An 18,755-nucleotide genomic window follows, 5' to 3' on the forward strand; every position below is an offset into this window, starting at 1 on the left:
CCAGAAACTACAAAGGTAAACTATCATCCAGTAAAACTAATGAATGTATTAATTTATGAGGTAAGGCACAGAAACAAAAGCAAACTTTAACTAATATGTTTACTATAATATTTTAAAGATTAGGATATATAACTGTGGGTTAAGTTGATTGGAATAAAATATGGCAATAAATTATAAGAGTTAAATTATAAGGCTTATAGCCCCTGTTCATTTACTTTGTCAATTCAAAGAGCACAATAGAAAAGAAATACACAAATGTTTATCACTCATTTTTCAGCAGAGGTTATATGTTCCCAGGCTTCTGAACTATAAGAATCAAATTTACTGCGCTGGCCAGTGTGGCCCAGTGGCTGAGCATCGTCCATGCGCCAGGAGGTCGCTGGTTCAATTCCTGGTCGGGACACATGCCTGGGTCACAGGCTCCACCCGAGGGGGCGGCAGGAGGCAGCCAATCGATGTTTCTCTCTCCCTCTCCCTTCCTCTCTAAGAAACAAAACAGACAACCAAACTTATTAAAACCTGCCGGCACACGTCCCGCAGGGGACGCCTTTGCCTTCAGTGCCCCGCGGCAGGCGGGCAGGTCTGTACCTTCCTCGGCCCCCTCCAGGGCCCGGGCCCGGCCGCTCCTCTCCGCAGGGCCCCTCGCGCACTCGGACTCCTTGTCCTTCGCGGGTCTGTCGTCCTTGGCCTTTGGCGTGTCCTCGGTCCTTTTCGAGGGGTCGGGTTTCTTTTCGGGCTTCTCCTTCTTTTCTTTCTTCCTCTCTCCCTTCTCGCCGCTGTCTGGTTTCTTTTCCCCCTTGTCTGCCGCCTTAGCTTTCTGGTCGCTGCTTTCCTGCTGAACGTCCTTACTCGGCGGAGCGGAGCCACTGCTCTCTTTCTCTTTCGCGTGACTCTTCCCCTCTTCACCCGCACAGGGCAGGTCGCTGCTCTCCTCAGACCCGGGGGCCGCTTCCTGCCCGTCCCCCGCGGAGTCAGGCGCAGCCCTGTCTTTATCGCCCACGTCCTCTGGAGTCCTCTCCTTCTCGCCACTGGCCTCGGTGCCTGGCTGGGACGGGGGCTTTTTGGATGCCCGCTCGCTGGTCTTGGCGTTGGGCGTTTCTGTGGAGGCCCTGGCAGCAGTAGCTTCTTGGTTAAGAGAAGTTATGGTTTCCAGGATAGACATGGCATCGTTGGCTACACTGGCACTGGGCCCGGGAGCAGGGGCACCTGGAGGGGGAGAGAAGTTTTAGGATCAATTTGTGCAGAAGATCAACCCTCTGGCTGAATCAACGCTACATGCCACCGTCACCTTCATACGAGGCACACGCTGTGTAGGCTGTTCACACGCCTTTAGACTTTCAGGTGCCAGTCAGGTACTCAGCACACGTCTACTTCTCTACCAGAGTATCTGAGGATGGCACCATGCAAGCTGAGCACACTCTAGTCCCACAAAAATAGTATCTTCTCTAATTATTTTAATTATTCTCTGTTAAAACACACCTCTACCCCCAATACATCATTAAAATGCCTATTATTTTGTATTAAGGTAAAAAAATGTTAGGCCAGTTGAGGACTTTGGGTGGCATTTGAAATAATACAATTTTGCTACTGTGGCCAGGTAAAGAAATGGTTTAAAAACCTAAATATCCCTAACCCCCAATGTTGATTCTCAGGTCAAGAGGAGAAGCAATGCAACATCAACAGTGAAAGAACAAGGCTGCTGACCAGGAGGAAAGCAAGGGGACTGACCAGGAGGAAAGCAAGCCTGCTGACCACGAGGAAAGCAAGGAGACTGACCAAGGGGAAAGCAAGGAGACTGACCAGGAGGAAAGCAGGGGGACTGACCAGTGGGGAAAGCAAGGAGACTGACCAGTGGGAAAACAAGGAGACTGACCAGGGGGGAAAGCAGGGAGACTGACCAGGGGGAAAGCAGGGAGACTGACCAAGGGGAAAGCAAGGAGACTGACCAGGAGGAAAGCAGGGGGACTGACCAGAGGGAAAGCAGGGGGACTGACCAGGGGGAAAGCAGGGGGACTGACCAGGGGGAAAGCAAGGGGACTGACCAGAGGGAAAGCAGGGGGACTGACCAGAGGGAAAGCAGGGGGACTGACCAGGGGGAAAGCAGGGGGACTGACCAGGGGGAAAGCAGGGGGACTGACCAGAGGGAAAGCAGGGGGACTGACCAGAGGGAAAGCAGGGGGACTGACCAGGAGGAAGCAGGGGGACTGACCAGGGGGAAAGCAAGCACCTTGTGTACTGAGGGCGGAGTCCGGCTTCTCCTCCTCAGGGGCTGCGCTGCCACCTGCTTCCTCCTTGTGGCTCAGCGTCGCCAAGAACTCGTGCACGGCCTTCTCCACCTGAGGTCTGAATGTGTGGTTGATCTTTGGATCCACAACCTGAGAAATAATTCGGTCGATACCAGACTCCAACATTCCTGATCTGAAACAAAGGATAATTTACAGAGAGGTTAAAAATATATATAATTTCATGCTATTTGCATTAATTACTTTTAGGTAAAGCTGTCTGTCTCCAACCCTGAATTTTCCCAATCCATTCACCTGGGCAGAGAAAGGACAGGCAATGACTAGTCTCTCCCGGTCGTGGCATTTGGATGTACCATACTGCAAAAATCTCTAGCCTCTTCACCACTGTGTCACTGGAACTATAAACCAAACCAAACCAAACCAACACCCAGAGAACTACACACAGTGCACTGTCCGGAGCCCAGGCTTACAGGCGATGCTCGTCTGAGCCCAGCCCAGCCCTGCCCGGCCACAGAGGAATAAAGTCACTAAAGTTCTGGGTATAAAGTAAATCAAGAGGCTCTGCACCTTCAAGCAGGAAAATGTAAGCCTTTTATAAGTATTAGAGTCTCCGGGAAAACCGGAGGATACACATACAGTGTAATTTTAGCAAACTTACAAAAGAAGCCCCCAAAACGTAAGATTTCTGGCTTTCTTTTTATTGTCTTCTTGCTGTAAAACCTGGATGATTTAGTCATTCAATAAGAATGTGATGAGCGTCTTCTACACGAACAGGCACCGTGCTGGCCAGTGGGCTGCTGCAACCACACCTGGGCCCCGTTCTGGTGAGGAGACAGACACAAGGACAATGCACGCCGACAGGCACGGGACACAGCTCTACCGCAGGGAAGGGGAGGGACTCGGAAGTACTAGATATACCTGAGGCACCTGGGGAAGGCCTCACAGGGGAGAAGACATTTGTGCTGAGTCTTCATTTCCATAGAAGAGAAGAACTTAAAGAAACATCACAGCCCGGCCGGGTGTGGCTCAGCAGCTGAACATCGACCTAGGATCCACGGGATCGGGGTTTGATTCCTGGTCAGGGCACATGCCCGGGTTGCGGGCTCGATCCCCAGTCGGGGGCGTGCAGGAGGCAGCCCATCAATGACTCTCATCATTGATGTTTCTCTCTCTCTCTACCTCTCCCTTCCTCTCTCTGAGATCAATAAAGATATATTAAAAAAAAAAGAAACATTACAGATGAGAGACAGGAGCAAACAGGGCAATCAAGTCCCAAATGTGCAGAAAATCACAAGGGCGTGTGAGCAAAATAAAAGGATGTGAATTTATTTTAGGAAACACACTTAAACCCTGTTTCTTCCTAAAAAAGAGCCTGCGAAGCTCCCTGGATAGTGTTAGAAGAGCAGGTGCTGGTCCGTTCCAGCTTCCAGACCTCAGGCTCTCTGCAGGTTGGTAAGGAGTCTCTCCTCATATCCAAGGGCTATTCTTAGCGCAGCTCTGTCTGGGGTGGCGGGTGAATGTGAATTGTTTCCCGAGGCACCCTGCAGCCTGGTGATACTACAACGCTACTTATGTGGGCCATGGAGAAAACGGAGTCAGCCCTGCACAAAGTAGGTAACCCACTTTTAAAGTTCTAAGATAAAAAAATGCAAATCCCACAAACATTGCTACATCTTAGAGGAGTCTTTAAAATGTAGCAGGTGGGAAAGAAACAAGGACAAGCATCTTAAAGATGTTTTGAGCCCTGGTCGGTGTGGCTCAGGTGGCTGAGTGTCGTCCTGTGCACCAAAAGGCTGCTGGTTCCATTCAGGTCACAGCACATGCCCAGGTTGCAGGCTCAATCCCCGTGTTTCACTCTCACATCAGTGTGTCTCTGTCCCTCTCCCTCTCTCCTCCCCTCTCTATAAGTCAATGAAAAATCTTTAAAAAATGTTTTGATTTAAGGCACACGTATAAAGACATAACATAAAAAACCCCACCCACCCCAAATTACTGCTTCAGTCTGTTTGCCTACATTCTGGCCTGTCTACTTTAGTCCATTCTCCCAGTGGTCAGCTCTGAAGGTAAATAAATCTGGAGGCCAGCGCTGATGGCCCCCTGCTCTCAGGGAGCTCCCTCCAGCGAGGCACCGCCATAGGAGCTGCCTCACTAGAGAGAAGCCACACTCCAGGTTCGAGGACAAAGCTGAAGGGTTAGCAGCTGGCGCTGTCCTTGACTTCCTTTTAGACCCTGTTCCATTAAGAGAATTATTTCTGAGCTATCCAGCATTTTTAGACTCTATTGTACAAATGAATACACATATAAACTAAGATTTTCCTTGTACTGAGTCTGCAGATTAGCTATCAAGTTGAACCATCCAAAATCGCTCATATTAGACTGTTGTCCTACAAAAAACGGCTACTGTGGATGGTTCAACATAACAGTCAACTGAGTGCTTCTTGAAGTATATGTATGAAAAACTGTTTGAAATTGTGTTTATGGGACAAGTGCATCCCTCTACAATTAGACACAACTAAATAGTCTCTTTAAGGACGCTTAAAGATGTTATCATCAGTAACATAAACCTTTACTAATAGAACTTAAATAAGAGAATAGTTTATTAAAAATAACGCAGCTACAAGAAAACTGACACGTTCCAGGAAGAATGCTGACCAACTTATCTGAGAGGCAGGGGCTTCCCCTCACCACCCACAAGCAGAGCTCCAGCATTAATCTCAGAAGTCAGAACCCCTTACTGACATGGACTGCACCCTCACCAAACACTCATCCTGTGAGAGCAGTGTCTCTTGTGGGTAAACAAGAATTTTAAGTGCCTAGTCTTTCACGGGCAAGACTGAGCTTAGCTCCCATAAAAGAACAGAATAAATGGCTGCTCCCCTACTTGACAGGTTTTCTATGCTAAGGAGTAGACGCAATTCCCAGAAACTGGTCTTCATTTAGCTTCAGCCCAAAGAAAAAAAAAAAAAGCAAGCCTTTAAAGCAACTCAAGGGTCTGTGAAAGGGAGGCCGCTCTGCAGGTTGCTGAGTGAAAGCACTGGGTAATCGGCAAGGCTCTGTGTGAGTGTGGGTGACATCAGGCAAGATCGCCTCTGCCTCCTCCAGCCCACCCTGCCCTCCTAAGTGCCTGGAAATGAGTCAAAATCCTGGAAATGAGTCTGCTCTCAACCCAGGAGACCTCCAGTCTCTTCTCTCAGGAAAGGCTCCAGCATTCCCCTGCAGGTATTATTATGCAGCCTCTAAGGGCATCTTTTGATCTCACCTGGGCTCTTTACAGGTTAGTCAAACATCCTTTAAAAGGGTAGACAACAAAGTTATTGTTAAGTTTCCCTCTTCCCTTCTTCACCTGAGGGGCTCTGGCTCCTGGCTTTACCTGCCCTGCACTCAGTGGGCCTGAGTCAGAGTGTGAGTGGGTCAGAGCCCTTGGGGGGAGCAGGACACTGGGTAGGCTTGCCAGGTTCTCATGAGACAAGGGGGAATTAGGAGGAAGGCACAAAACTGATTTGTTTAACTGTTTTAAAGCCACATTTTGTTCCAAAAGATGTGTCTGAATGTAAATATTTGTCACGGCAGGAAGAGTAGATACTCCTTAGATAACTTAGTCACCTTTTGGGGGCGCTGAAGGGGGGACAGAAGGTCTGAGTCTTCTTGTCTTGACAAATATTTATATTTAAGAACAAGAGAATACTTTTCTGGGGAATAAATATGATTTTTTTGGTCCCTCTAAACATTTCAACTCTTCTCATTCTCTTTATCTTATGTTCAACCAAAAATGACCCTATAATAAAATGTAAGACAGAAAACAGGGCAGGCTGTATCAGAAGACAGAAGACACGGCCTCAAAAATCGGGGAAAAATATTTTAATGTCAGTGACCTTTAATGTATTTATTTGTAAAATAATAGCAAAGCCTACCCTTTTTAGGGCCAAGAAAATGGTCGTGAATGTAAACCGTACAGAATATTCCAGCATTTACCACCTATTAATATTATACCTAGGACCTTCTTTTTAAAAGTCACATTGCCATTCCTTTCCTTCAGTATTTCCAAAGCGCTCTAGAGAAATGAGACTGTTAAAATTGATGGGGGAAATGTGAAGTGATTAGAGCCTTTTGTAAATCACGCTGCATCACAGCATGAAGGCACCAAACTGCAGGAAATTAGCGTGAGGTGAACAAACTTCTGCAAAATGTCTCTGCTCCCAGGCAAAGTGGGTCGTGGCATTTTCGAGCTCGCCTAGGAACTGTAATTCTGAGACTTACTTGAGCACTTGTTGTCTAATATTGTTCCTTAGCTGGTTCTTATTGAGGTGGGGACTCCATGTATGAGTTGCTAAGTGGTTCGCAACAAAGTTGTCAACACGTTGTCTCAGATTCTGATAAGCAGGCTAGAGAGAAAAAGAAAGACACAAATGTTGAAAATCTCCAATGTTATACAATAACAATACTGACAGTCTCGGGATTTGAGTATCTTTCACAGTATCCACCTTTCTTAGATTAGAGTATCAACACGGCAACAAACTTTTACAGCTTACATTTGGAGATAGGAGTACAAAGAAGACAGACATACCTCTCATTTATAGGCAAGGGGCAAGAAGATAAGGCACCCATCAATGTTGCTGTGATAATTTGGAGCAAAGAAAGGGAGAGAAGAGCAGGAAGCCTTCTGTGAGAATGAGGCATCTGAGCCGAGCCTTCAGGGTTCCACATGCAGCTGGGATTCGAGGGCCGCCTGGCCGGCTCAGCCAACAACACAAGCAAAGAGCCAGTGGGTGAGGAAACACGGCGTTGGGCGCATTTGCCCCTCCCCCCCAATTGTTAAGTCCAATTTGGTGGGAGAAGAGAACAGGAAAGAGCAGTGAGGTTGGGCCAGCTTGGGGCCAGGCTGGAAGGACCTGGGCCTGTACACGGTTTGGAACGATGGGGGAGAATGGTAAGCCGCTGCACGTGAGCGCGGGACGCATGACGGCCGAGCTTTCAGACGATCAATCTGCCAACAGGAAAGAGGAACCAGACCCAAAATGCGTATGCCTAGGAAAGTAAGCAGAATGATGGTCCGTCCCGGGGTGGCAGAGCGGAATGAAAGGCCCACATCCAAGAGCAGTTATGGAGGGGCAACCCCTGGCACTAGGCACGACATTTGATGTTAGGCAGGGGCCGTGAACTGGGGGTGATCACCCCCACCCCCAGGGACATTTGGCAATGCCTGGAGGGAAATGGGGAGCCGGTACTGGCGTCTAGCGGGCAGAGGGCAGGGATGCTGCTGCACATCCTACAGTGCACAGGGGAACCCCCACGGCCAAGAACCACCCAGCTCAAAATGTCAGCACTGCCGAGGCGAACAGCCTTGGTGTGAGGGAGCAGGAGAGAGGACACACGTGACGTCACCTCCACTTAAAGGGCTGCGGCCTCGAAGGAATGCTTGGCCAAGCAGGACTGCACACTCTGTTCTTCGTTCCCCACCACTCATATTCTTCAAATCTTTCTATTAAGTGGCTTTCCCGCAGATAGATTTGAGTGCCTCCAAATGATTTTAAACAAAGCTGTACAGCCTCATCTTCTGCCGCTTCTTCCCTTACCCTTCAAACCTTATGCTCCAGCAGTAAGTTCTCATGCCTTTGACTGTCTGCGCCTACGGTTCCCTCCATGTGTCCATTTGGTGAACTTCTCACCTCCAGAGCTCACCCTACCCTGTGCAGCCATCCTGACACCCGCGGGAGGCTCCCAGGGCCTTCTCCACGCTCCTCCTTCTTCTCTGCACACCATCATCTCAACAGTTCTTGCACTGCACTGTATTTTGGGAAGGGGGAGGTATTCAGCTCCCCGCTGAAGTGTAAGCCTGCTCCTTCCGCTCCCTCCATCTCTGTGTTCAGGAAGCTCATCACACTGCCTGGCAGGTAAGCAATTAGACGAGATGACTGGGTCACCACTCAATGGGGATGATCCCAGTTTCATCTCTTGGTGATGCTCCTGTATCCCTTCCAGTTCCCAGACTTTTGCTAATTCCCATTTCAACCCTACAAGAAACAGTCTCATGGTCATTTCTCACGCCCCTCTCTATCAAAAATCAACATAAACTGAAAAGCTAATCCTTTCTTTCAATGATTTTCAGCAAAACTGTAAAACATAATTCCTCTTGTCAATATTCCCAAACCTCAGGAATATTAGGCTAAAAACACAATGCATTTAGCAGTCTAGTTGCCCCACAACAAGCTCGACTTTGAACTACATCAGGTAATTTTCCTTGTTCCAGTTCTCCTTTCAGTACAAAGCCTGGTGACTGGAGTCACAAGGGTCCATTATTCCTCCGGGGCTCTCTCTGCCTCTCCTTCCCTTTCCTTTCCGAGTGCTCTGGCTGGTCAAAAGCTGGGGAGTCATTCCTGACTCCTCCCCTTCTCTTCCACCGCAGAGCCAAACCATTAGCAAACTGTCAGCACCAGCACAAAACCTCCAGAACCCGAGCACTTCCCACTACCTTCCCTGCTGGCGTGGTCCGATGCACTCTCCTGTCTAGGTCACAGTAGCTCATCTCCCTGTGCCTACCCTTGCTCACCTGAAGTCTCTTTTCCACAGAGCCGCTACGGCAAATCTTTTAAAACTAGGGCAACCACATAATTTATTGTCCAAACCAGATCACGGCTGAGCATGAAGGGGACACTATTAATAATTACACATGGCCCACCGATCTAAAATGGAAGCGAGAGTGTGTCCTTATGCATAACATGTGCCAACCGTTTCTCAGCTCAGGAAAAAAAAAAGGGCAAGCTCTGACGATGACCTCCAGAGCTGGGGGAGGGGAGGGAGGGGGCGCTCCTACCTCACCCCACACACTTTCTCCACCTGAGGCTCTGCCCTTGCTGGGGCCTCTACCTGGAATACTCAGCCCAGATAGCTGCAAGTCTCCTTCTGCTCCTTCCAAATGGCATCTTATTTGAAATCTCCCCTGATCTTACTCAAATCAGTCGTTGGCAGCCTCACCCTGGTTTGTTTCTTCTCACGGGCCCATCACACATGGTTTACTGTCTGTTTTCCTCCTTTGGGCTTAAGCTCCGTAACTGCAGGGGCTTTTTGTTCACTGCTGTATCCCTGGCATCTACACAGCACCTGGTACACCATAAATACTTGTTGGGTGAATACATATCTATACTTTTGTCTTTGATATTCCTTTCAAATCTAAGGAAAAACAGGTAACGGCCCTGGCCACCGTGGCCCAGTGGCTAGAGTGCTGGCCTGTGCAGGGAAGGGGTGCGGGTTCGCTTCCCCATCAAGGGCAAAGGGCATGTACACGGGTCGCAGGATCAATCCCTGGCCCCAGCTGGGGCGTGTTCCGGAGGCTACCAAACGATGCTCTCTCCTCGCCCCTCCCTCTTTCCACTCTCTCTCTTAAAAAAAAAAGATGGAAAAAATACCCTCTTGTGAGGATTAACAACAACAAAAGACAATCATCACAGTGACCGGGAGTCATTTACACCTGCACACCTGAGAAAATATCCAAAAACTGGCCCTCATTACCCGGGGAGAGAGGAGCCATGTCTACCCGCTCTGGGAGCCCCCTGCCTGGGGCAGAAGGATGGACCCTCGGCCTCCCCTCCTCCCACTCTCCAGGTGCCAATCAGCGCAAAGGGGTCCCAGTGGCTTTGTAACCTGTTTACTCCAGGGACCTGGGGCTGGGGGTCTGCAGCACAGGAGCCTCAGCATTAGCAGGGTCCCAGGGCTGCCCAAGGTTCCAAGTCCTTTGGTGGGAGGGCTGATGGTCTGCTCTCCTCCAGTCCCTCTCCCAGCTGGACCCTCCGTGACCCCAGGGCAGTTTGAGGGGTTCTAGGGTTCTCTGGAGGGGCAGTGGGCTTTGGACCTTCTCATCTTGCTTTGAACACACTGGCTGGATGATAGTGTTGCTCCTGGCGAGCGCCTGGTGAGTATCAAATAAATGTCCTGATTCTTAACTGTGCGTGTAACTGACAATCCAGGTCCTGCCACAACCCTACCTACCATATACTACAGGCCAGCGCTTGGCAAGGTTAGTCTTCGCGTCCAGTGATCAAAAGTACAAGTGGTCTCAACTCTAACGCGTTCTTTGCAGGTGAGACCCAAGGATCCCACTCAGGCGATGCCCCGCTGCACGAACAGGGGATCTCACCTCCACTTTGGCCACCGCCACATGGACAGGAATGTTAAGTTGATATAAAACTTTGGCTTTTTTTTTTTTGAGACTTTCAAACTTACTTTAAAAAAAATATATATGTTTTTATTGATTTCAGAGAGAGAAAAGGAGAGGGGGAGAGAGAGAGAGGAACATCAGTGATGAGAGAGTCACTGATTGGCTGCCTCCTGCACGCTCCCCACTGGGGATCCAGCCGCAACCTGGGCATGTGCCCTGACCGGGAATCAAACCGTGATCTCCTGGTTCACGAGTCCACACTCAACCACTGAGCCACGCCGGCCAGGCTCAAACTTACTTTTTTTGAGAGAGAGGGAGAGCACAAGACCTTACTTACTCTGTCAGAAGGGGTATCACATCAGTTCTATTCTTACCTAGCATTAAACATTACAAGAGGGGAACTTATTCCGCGGTCCCTGAACACTCCTCAAAACTACATATTAGTGGGAGCCACATGAAATTGCCACTAGTCAACCATTTCTGGACTGCAAAAACAGCATTTTATCATGTATATGGGCATTTTTCTTGGGAGAAGGTCCTAGCCTTTGTAAGACTGTCTAAGAAACTGTGCTTTCCTCCTTCCCCCCAAGAAAGGTTTTAAGGCTTCACTTTGAGAGGATTTGGCAGAAATATCACAGACCCAAAGCAGTAACATCTAGTGGAGATGAGGTGAAGAAAGAGCTGAGCCTTATGTGCAGTACCCATCAGTACGTTTAAACTTTCAACTTGCATACACAATAACACAGATCTGCAGGTTTCTGGGAACTGCAAAGTGCAATCTCTACTGCAGGATACAAATAACCAGCTTTATCTGGGTAACATTTATTTGACCATGTCTATCAAATCTTCTCCTGTTTAAAAAAAAAAAAGCAACAGACATTTTCAAAAAGGTCACTGTGCATATTCCTTAAAACAAAGAGAAAACGATATACTTCCTGCAGAGATAAACATCCCAAGTAAACTGAATTCTCTGTAGTGCAAAAACTCCAATGCCCCAAAAGACACATTTATTCTGGTCTACATGGTGGGCCAGGGTCCTTATAAGGAAAGATGTCCCTAGATTTTCACCAAGGTCTTCCCAGGGGACATGGCAGAACTGTGTGCCGTTCCCCCCAAAGGCTGGTGAACCCGAAATCACAAGGAAGAATTAACTGGAGGACACAGCAAGCTCCCCTTTCTCAAAAAATGGGGCTGAACATGCTGTGAGAACACCCTCACCCCATCGAAACTATCCGAGGGACCCAGCCAGATCTAAGCCAGAACCAACCAACCAACCTTCCTCCAATCCAAACAAACCAGAAAACCAAAAAGCAACAAATTTTCCAATTGTTCCCAACTGAGGTTTCCTGAGTCGCTTGCTTCCAGGGTTCCAGACTCTGCTGGTTTTCCATCCATCTCACCAAGATCGCTCCTCCTTGGCGTCCAGGTGAGATTACCTGGGGCCGGCTAACACCCCTTTCACTCTGACGTCGGGTACTAGGTCCCTCCGCCTTTGGAGCCCCAACCTTCTGCACAGGGAACCGCTTTGCAGACCCCTCCCCTCCCCTCCTCTTTCCCGCCCTACCTCCACCGCGTTACAGCGCCCACCTCCCCTCCACCCTTTCCCCACTGCATGCCCCCCCCCCGCCCCAAACCCACCTCTCACTTTGGAGAAGCGACGTGGCCTAAGTTAACCTAAATCAGACAGTCACTGGTGGACACTCAAGTCCCGCTCTCCCCAGCCCCCTTCTCCCCGTCCAGCTCGAGCGCCTACCTTCGCCCCCCCCCACCCCGCCACCACCCAGCAATGCACACTACAGGTAATTCGAGTCCATTATCACTAAACTTCTCCAAAGGACAAAGACACGACCCTTCCCGCCCAGAATCCAAGAGCCGAGCACGGATACAAAGTAAAAAAATTAGCCAGGGATGAAAGCGCTGGTTGGCGTCTCCAAACGCATCTCCACGCGGACAGCAGCAGAGCCCACCCAGCTCGCGGGCGCGTTCCCAGCGCCCGGGCAGCACAGGAGGTGCTCGGTCCCCGACACTGGACCCGGGCACCGGCGGGCGAATGAATGAACGCGCCGCGCGGTGCACGGTGCGCGGTGCGCGGTGCATGGTGTGCGGTGCACGGTGCGTGGTGCACGGTGCTCGGCGCAGAGCGGGACTCGGAGAGGAAGCGGCTGCACGCGGGCCCGGGGCGCGGCGCTGAGAGGGGCCCCGTCGGGGAAGCAGAAGCGCGGCCGGCCCAGGGGCGCGGGAGCCCGCCCGAGACGGCGCCCGGGGACCCTCCCCTGCCCCGCACACCCGCGCGCCCCGAACCTTGGTGTCCACGTCGGCCAGGCAGTCCCGGCGGAACTGGTCGAAGAGCCCCTGGCTCTTGAGGTGGTTCACGATCATGGCCACGAGCTGCGGGTCCCCCGCGCCCGCGCCGGCGCCCGCGCCCGCGCCGCCCGTCCCGCCCGCGCCCGGGCCAGCCCCGGGGCCCGGCGGCGGCGGCGGCGGCTGCGGCTGCGGCGGGGGCGGCGGCGGCGCGGGCGGCGGCGGCTGCGGCTGCGGGTTGGTGGCCATGGCGGGCTGGGCCGGGCGGCGCTCCGGGAGGTGGCGGCTGCACCGGTGCCGCCGCCCGGGGGAGGCCAACGGGATGTTGTTACGGAACCAGCGGATCCAGAGCAGCCCCGGAAGTGAAAGGGAACCCGGGGAAAGGGAGGAAAAGGCGGTGACAATAGCAACGGAGGGGCGGCGACGGAAGCCGCGCGGGGCCAGTTCCGGCCGCCGCCCGCGCAGGCGCGCTCGCGGGGCGGCGGGGAGGCGGGGCGGCCGCGGGGGGCGGGCGCCGAGGCCGCGGGGGGCCAGCGTCCCGCCCGCGCTCCTGCTCCGAGCGGGTCCCCCGCGGGAGGCGCTGCCGGCGCCGTCGGGGGCGTGCGGGCCTTGCGCTCTGGCTCCGGTTTCACGCAGCAGGCGACACGCACGGGCATTTATAGCGCACGCCGTGAACTTTCCCCAACCCTCGTGCTCACGGCCCAGCCCAGTCTTCTGCGGGCGGGGAGCCCCAGGGCCGCCCGGCCCGTCCCCGCCCCCCGCCCCCCGCCCCGTTACTCCCGGGGCGCCGCCGGCTGCGGCTGTCCCTCCAGCACCGAGTTCCCGCCGGTGAAGACGAACCGCAGGCCGTGAGTTGTAAGGGATTTGCTTCTGCTCGCGGTGCGCACGGCGGGTCGAGCCTGCGCGGCGCCCGAGCCCTGAGGTGCGCCTTCGCCCCCTTTGCGGCCCTGAGGTGCGCTGTCGCCCCCTTTGCGGCCCTGAGGTGCGCTGTCGCCCCCTTTGCGGCCCTGAGGTGCGCTGTCGCCCCCTTTGCGGCCCTGAGGTGCGCTGTCGCCCTCTTTGCAGCAACACCAGCGGGGTCCCACCGCTACCCCCCATTTGCAAAGCAGGGAGCTGAGGCCCAGAGGTGCAACTAAATCGCTGAAAGTCACGGAGAGAGCAAACCGCGTGCTTCTGGACTGTTATCTTTAAAATATTAGCACACGAGCAAAGCAAAGTAAATACTGCCGATTTTCATAACGCTGAAGTGGGATGTAAAATGTGCTGGAAGGTGCATGCTGGTGAAGCGGGTGGCACTGCATTTTAGAGTTCCCGCGCCTGCGGATGGCGCGTCCTTGCCAGCAGGGAGCTCACACCTTTCAGCCCTGTCCTGGGTTTTGCAGCCGTGCGGCCCCCACGGCCCTGCTCAGCAAACTAGTCCTGGCCTGGGGAAGGGTTTATTGCAGCAGCGTCGCTCAGCTCTTCATCTCAGACAACTAGATTCGGTGATCTGTGAGCTGACTCTTCGCTTAGGCCCGCCCAATTGTGTTGAAAGCAATGAATGGAAAACCACCTGCCCTGCCAAAGAATTTTACTTGTCTTTGTTCTTTAGTGTTTGTTTCCCCCCCTCGGTTTCCGGGGAATATACCAAATAGGTTTTTAGTAGAATTTGAAGTAGACCATTTTCCCCCCCTCTGCCCCCATCCCCACCCTCCATGAGGTGTATCCTGTTTAACCTGATATACTCAGACCCTGGGGAAAATCTAAAGGTGAAGTTTTGGATAAAATGCTTTTTGTTGTTGTGGGTAGGTGGTTGGGTTTTCTTTTTGCCAGAACTTTGCAGCTAATGATATAGCTCATTCAAGGTGAAACTGTCAAGTATGAAAAATGTTTGTTGTATAACCTGATTAACATCAAACTAGCCAAATTGGATTTACTTTCCCTCAGAAAGAGTCTGACATAATTGCTTCAATTCCAACAGCGTGTCGTGCATTTTGAGGAGTATAATGAAGACTGCAGAGAGACAGCCATGGAATGAATCTTAAAAGATTTATTACTAAAAGCAATCAAGATTAAAATGGTGTAAGATATAATTATTTTACTCATTTTCAAAATTAGTTATGAAAACTAGATGGGAATGTGACATGTTTTGCCCTTCACCTAATTACCAACAATGCAATATAACATGTTGCTAAATGTTTATGTTATTTATTAAGTGTGTAGTATGATAAAAGGCTTGGTATTTTCTCTCATGTATATAGATGTATCAGATTTATTTGGATATTTGGGAATAACTAAGTAAGAATCAACCATAGAAATTTAGCCAATCTCCTCAAATTTGATTAGGCGTAACGATCAAACTTTTAAAAAAATCATAAAACAATAAGGTATTTGCTGCTAAAAATGAATTGGTTCAGTGACTAGAAAATAATTTTATGTTTGTGAACAGCATATAGAAAATCTTAAGTATTTTTGAAATTGTAAGTAAGGTGAGAATTGATTATTAAATAGATAATTCCGAATTGATTTTATAAACTGTACGTTAACGACCTTATTGAGTAATACACACTGAATATGAATAAATAAGGTAATATTTGTATCCATGACTTCAAGTGACACTGGGCACACACATACTGGGTTTAGGGCAAGATGAACAATTTTGTAGCCTTAGGAAACATTCTAGTTGCAGTGAGAAGAATCAGGGTCACTGATTTGTGCTGCTTCCACTGTTCAAAGACCCTTTTCTTTCCACCTGAAGGCAGGTCCCAGGGATGAGTACTGTGGATACCTGGGGGGAAAATAGCACACATTTAAACCTTTTTTTAAAAAGTAGTCCAGTAATCTTTTCCTACCAATGACATCTTTGCTTTGTTCTCTCCTCTGTTTCTTTGAGAAGAGTAATATAATATTTGACAATAGAGAAGGTAAGAAAGAGGTGGGGTCTTAAAAAATAATGGTCATTGCTCCCTGCCCTCCTGCCTGCTCTGATGAATTCAGAACATCTTGAGGATCCAATATGCTCTTCCTGAACACAGCGTAGCTCTTATTTTATTTCCTAAGTCTGATGCTCTGGTGGCAGCTAAGTAAACTTTACAAACGCGTTGGGAATGATGGAACTATGGCAGCTTCATTATTACGGCCCTCGCTGTGGTTGCCCTAGGTATCCTTGGACACCAGACTCCTTCCAGCCAAGTATCTGACTCCTGCGGTTTCTTTCTACAGTCCAACCTGAGGCCCATTCCCTGGGGCCACTCCAGTGAAAGTCAAACGCTGGCTTACAACAGGATGATCTCCTAACCCCTGGGAGCCCATCCCCCTCTTAGGCTGTGGTTTGTTCCCTTTTCCTTACTCCAAACCGCCCTCGGCCCACGCTGGCATAATCAAAGGGCTGATTATTTCCTAAATGCCTCATCAACCCAAAGTCCAGTTGAAACTTTAAAAGTTCACTTTTTCCATAATAACAGAACACATCCTTAGGAGGGGTTCAAACCATTAACTGTTTCTGTAAGAGGAAGGGAGGGGAGGGAGAGGAGAGAATGTATTATTTGCCTTTGCAAAGCAAACTCTGTGGTCTCGGCTCTTTCTCTATGTCTACTGCAGAATGAAATAGCTGTAGAAGGTGGAGATCGTGGCTGGGCGGGGAAGATGGTAACTGGGCAGGGCATTATGCAGTGTTAATGTGGGAGGGGGATTGCTTTTTCCCCTGGAAGAACTTGAAAGAGTTGTCACCCGTTGTGGGGTCAGGCCATGGATAGGAGGGTGGCCCAGGGAAGTGGCAGGGTGGAGAGGGAGCAGTGGTTCCCTGCTAGTGACCAAGAGTAGTGGTGCTTGGGAACTGTAGCTGTGTGAGCAGGTGTTCCCTGAAGGTGCTGCAGAATTGAAGGGGGCAGATGAGTCCTCCCTGGTGGGAAATAGAAGATGGGTTTGGGACAGCAAGAGAGCAGCAATGGCATCAGAGAACAAGGATTGGGTTTCCTAAGCCCCTGGGACATTGGAGCGGGAACTCAAGAGCAGGAGAAACCTCATGATGTGGGGAGGGGACTGGGGGGCTCTCTGGTGAGGTGGGACACATCCATCACCTTAGTTATTCATACTTCATGTAATGGGAGAGTCCTGTGGGTAATCAGCAGTTTGTCGTGAGCAAGGGAGCATGCAGGAAAGGAGTCGCTCACCCGTTTGTGTCTTCCCACAATGCGAGGTGTATTAGGGGAGACTCCCCAGTAGGCCAACAGAGTTACAGGCAGGTTACAAACGGAGAGGGGGGAGGGCAGGGTTACCCAAGCAGAGCCAGCATCCAGTGTGAGGTCCTGGTCCCATAGCCATTTGCAGTCTGATGGCTGCTTGTGCTGCAAGGCCAGAGTTGAGACAGACTGTTTACTGCGTGGCCCTTCACAGAAAAAGTTTGCCAGCCCTGGACTCAAAGGGGGAAGCAGAGGTGTGGCTGTGAGCCTGGAGTGGGAACCTCCACCTTTCAGTAGATGACAACTGCTTCTCGGAACAGTGGAGGTAAAGCCTGATTCTCAGAGTAGCAAGGAGTGAGCCAGGTTGTAGAAATGACAGTGGTTTGTCATGCTGTGCAGATGAAGTGAATTATTAAGAATGAGTGGAGTTTAGACAAAGAAGGGAAGCCCTGAAAGTTGAGGAAAGAGCAGATTAAAGAAAACAGTCAAAGTCAGAGTTGGCTTTTGTGTTGGGCTCTGGTCATGCCCTGAGTGGGGACAGAGTCAAGGCAGAAAACCAGGTCTAGTGTGGTCCTGGAGGCCCTTGATGCATTTCGTAAATGTTCATTTAGTGCAGTAAACAATGATCTCAGCAAAGGCTCATATGCGTATTTTATTTCTGTTAGCAATGTTGATGCAGCTCATCGATTCATATTAAACTGTCCGTTAACACTCTTGCAGATTCGCCACCTGGTGAAGAAGCCGCTCCTGGTTTTGGGAGAAGCAGTGGGTGTGCTGAGATGGAATTCGAAACTGTGAGTTTCCTTGCCAGTGTTTAGGGAGCTCTGGTGGTTCCCTTAAGTGATCAATTGCCTTTTTGTCGTATTTTCATTGCATTCTTTCTAGTTTGAACTTTTTTTTTTTTTTTTTTTCAGAAGAAGATACTTCTTTTATGTAGATAGCATGACTTTTTTCATATTTCTTTGCTTTTGAGATTTAGTCTTCTGGTAGTGATAGCAATCGAATGAACAAAAGTAAGATGTTATGAAGGTAAGTAGCCAGTAGCTATCGATGTTACTGAGTAGCTGGCTCTTTTGGTCATTGGGATGGCAGTGAGGCAGATGGCTTTGTTATACCATAGTAAAAGCCTAACACTGATGAAGAGTCTATTGATCCACCCCTAAGACTGCCCCCAAATGCCCAGCCTTTAAAACCCCTGAAAATGAAGGTCCCGACTTGGCTGTCTTCCAGGGACCATGCCCGTGCCATTCCCTCCCCCCTCTCCTTCCCCCACAGGCATGTATCCTCTAACCTCTAAGGGACCCAGTAAGACTTGCAACCAGAGGAGCAATGGGTAGCGGCAGTTCCTCCCCGGCTAACCCCCTGAACCTGTCTCCAGGGACCCTTTTCCCCTTTTCCTCTGACTTCCCAGGGAGCCAGAGCAGCCCAGCCCGGCTCTCCTATTGCTTCTCCTATCCCCTTCCTTGTTTCATTGTCTTAAGTATGTTTTTGCTACAGCCAATAAATTCTTGCTTGTTTTTTTACACTTTGTCTCTTGATTGAAATCTTTCCCTCAAGAGGACAAGAACTGAGGTCTCCTCTCCATCTGCCTGGTAACAGCTTGAGATAAAAGGTATTCCTTTATATGCTTATAAAGAAGGAGAGGAGCTTTGCCTTGAAAGAGTTAGTCTTTGAGAACATTGCTTTTATTTTAAAAATAGCCTTAATGTGTGTGTGTTTCTTGAATATTCTAGATGGTACGCAGTGCCCTGAAACTAAAAGTCATACCTCCCAGAATGAAATCAGGCAAAGTAGGGATGAAAGCAGGATCTGAGGAAATGGTGTGATTGTCAGAGCACCCCCAATCCAGTCCAGGTCGCCTGGGCAGACTTCTGAGAAGGATGAGTGTGCCTAAGTAAT

The 18,755-nt window shown here is 50.2% G+C and overlaps 1 protein-coding gene and 1 long non-coding RNA gene across 3 annotated transcripts in view; one reads left to right on the plus strand and one right to left on the minus strand.

The window, feature by feature from the left end:
- Positions 1-13,012, minus strand: part of BOD1L1 (biorientation of chromosomes in cell division 1 like 1) — a 42,582-nt gene extending 29,570 nt beyond the window's left edge. Inside the window, exons 1-4 of the mRNA XM_081139483.1 lie at positions 12,697-13,012; positions 6,501-6,625; positions 2,228-2,418; positions 589-1,206 (exon numbers count right to left, since the gene is read on the minus strand). Coding sequence (XP_080995609.1) covers positions 589-1,206; positions 2,228-2,418; positions 6,501-6,625; positions 12,697-12,945 — 1,183 coding nt within the window. The 5' untranslated portion in view covers positions 12,946-13,012. The remainder of the gene's footprint in view (positions 1-588; positions 1,207-2,227; positions 2,419-6,500; positions 6,626-12,696) is intronic.
- Positions 13,013-13,212: 200 nt separating this feature from the next.
- Positions 13,213-18,379, plus strand: LOC308555216. 2 transcript variants are annotated; one of them, XR_013998522.1, is made up of 5 exons: positions 13,227-13,618; positions 13,739-13,912; positions 14,657-14,757; positions 17,577-17,650; positions 17,771-18,379. It is a non-coding gene; the product is annotated as an uncharacterized lncRNA (long non-coding RNA). The 2 variants fall into 2 exon arrangements; XR_013998521.1 differs by lacking the exon at positions 13,739-13,912 and having other exon boundaries at positions 13,213-13,544.
- Positions 18,380-18,755: the final 376 nt, after the last annotated feature.

Source organism: Miniopterus schreibersii (assembly GCF_964146895.1).
Source record: "Miniopterus schreibersii genome assembly, chromosome: 1".
NCBI classification, from domain to species: domain Eukaryota; kingdom Metazoa; phylum Chordata; class Mammalia; order Chiroptera; family Miniopteridae; genus Miniopterus; species Miniopterus schreibersii.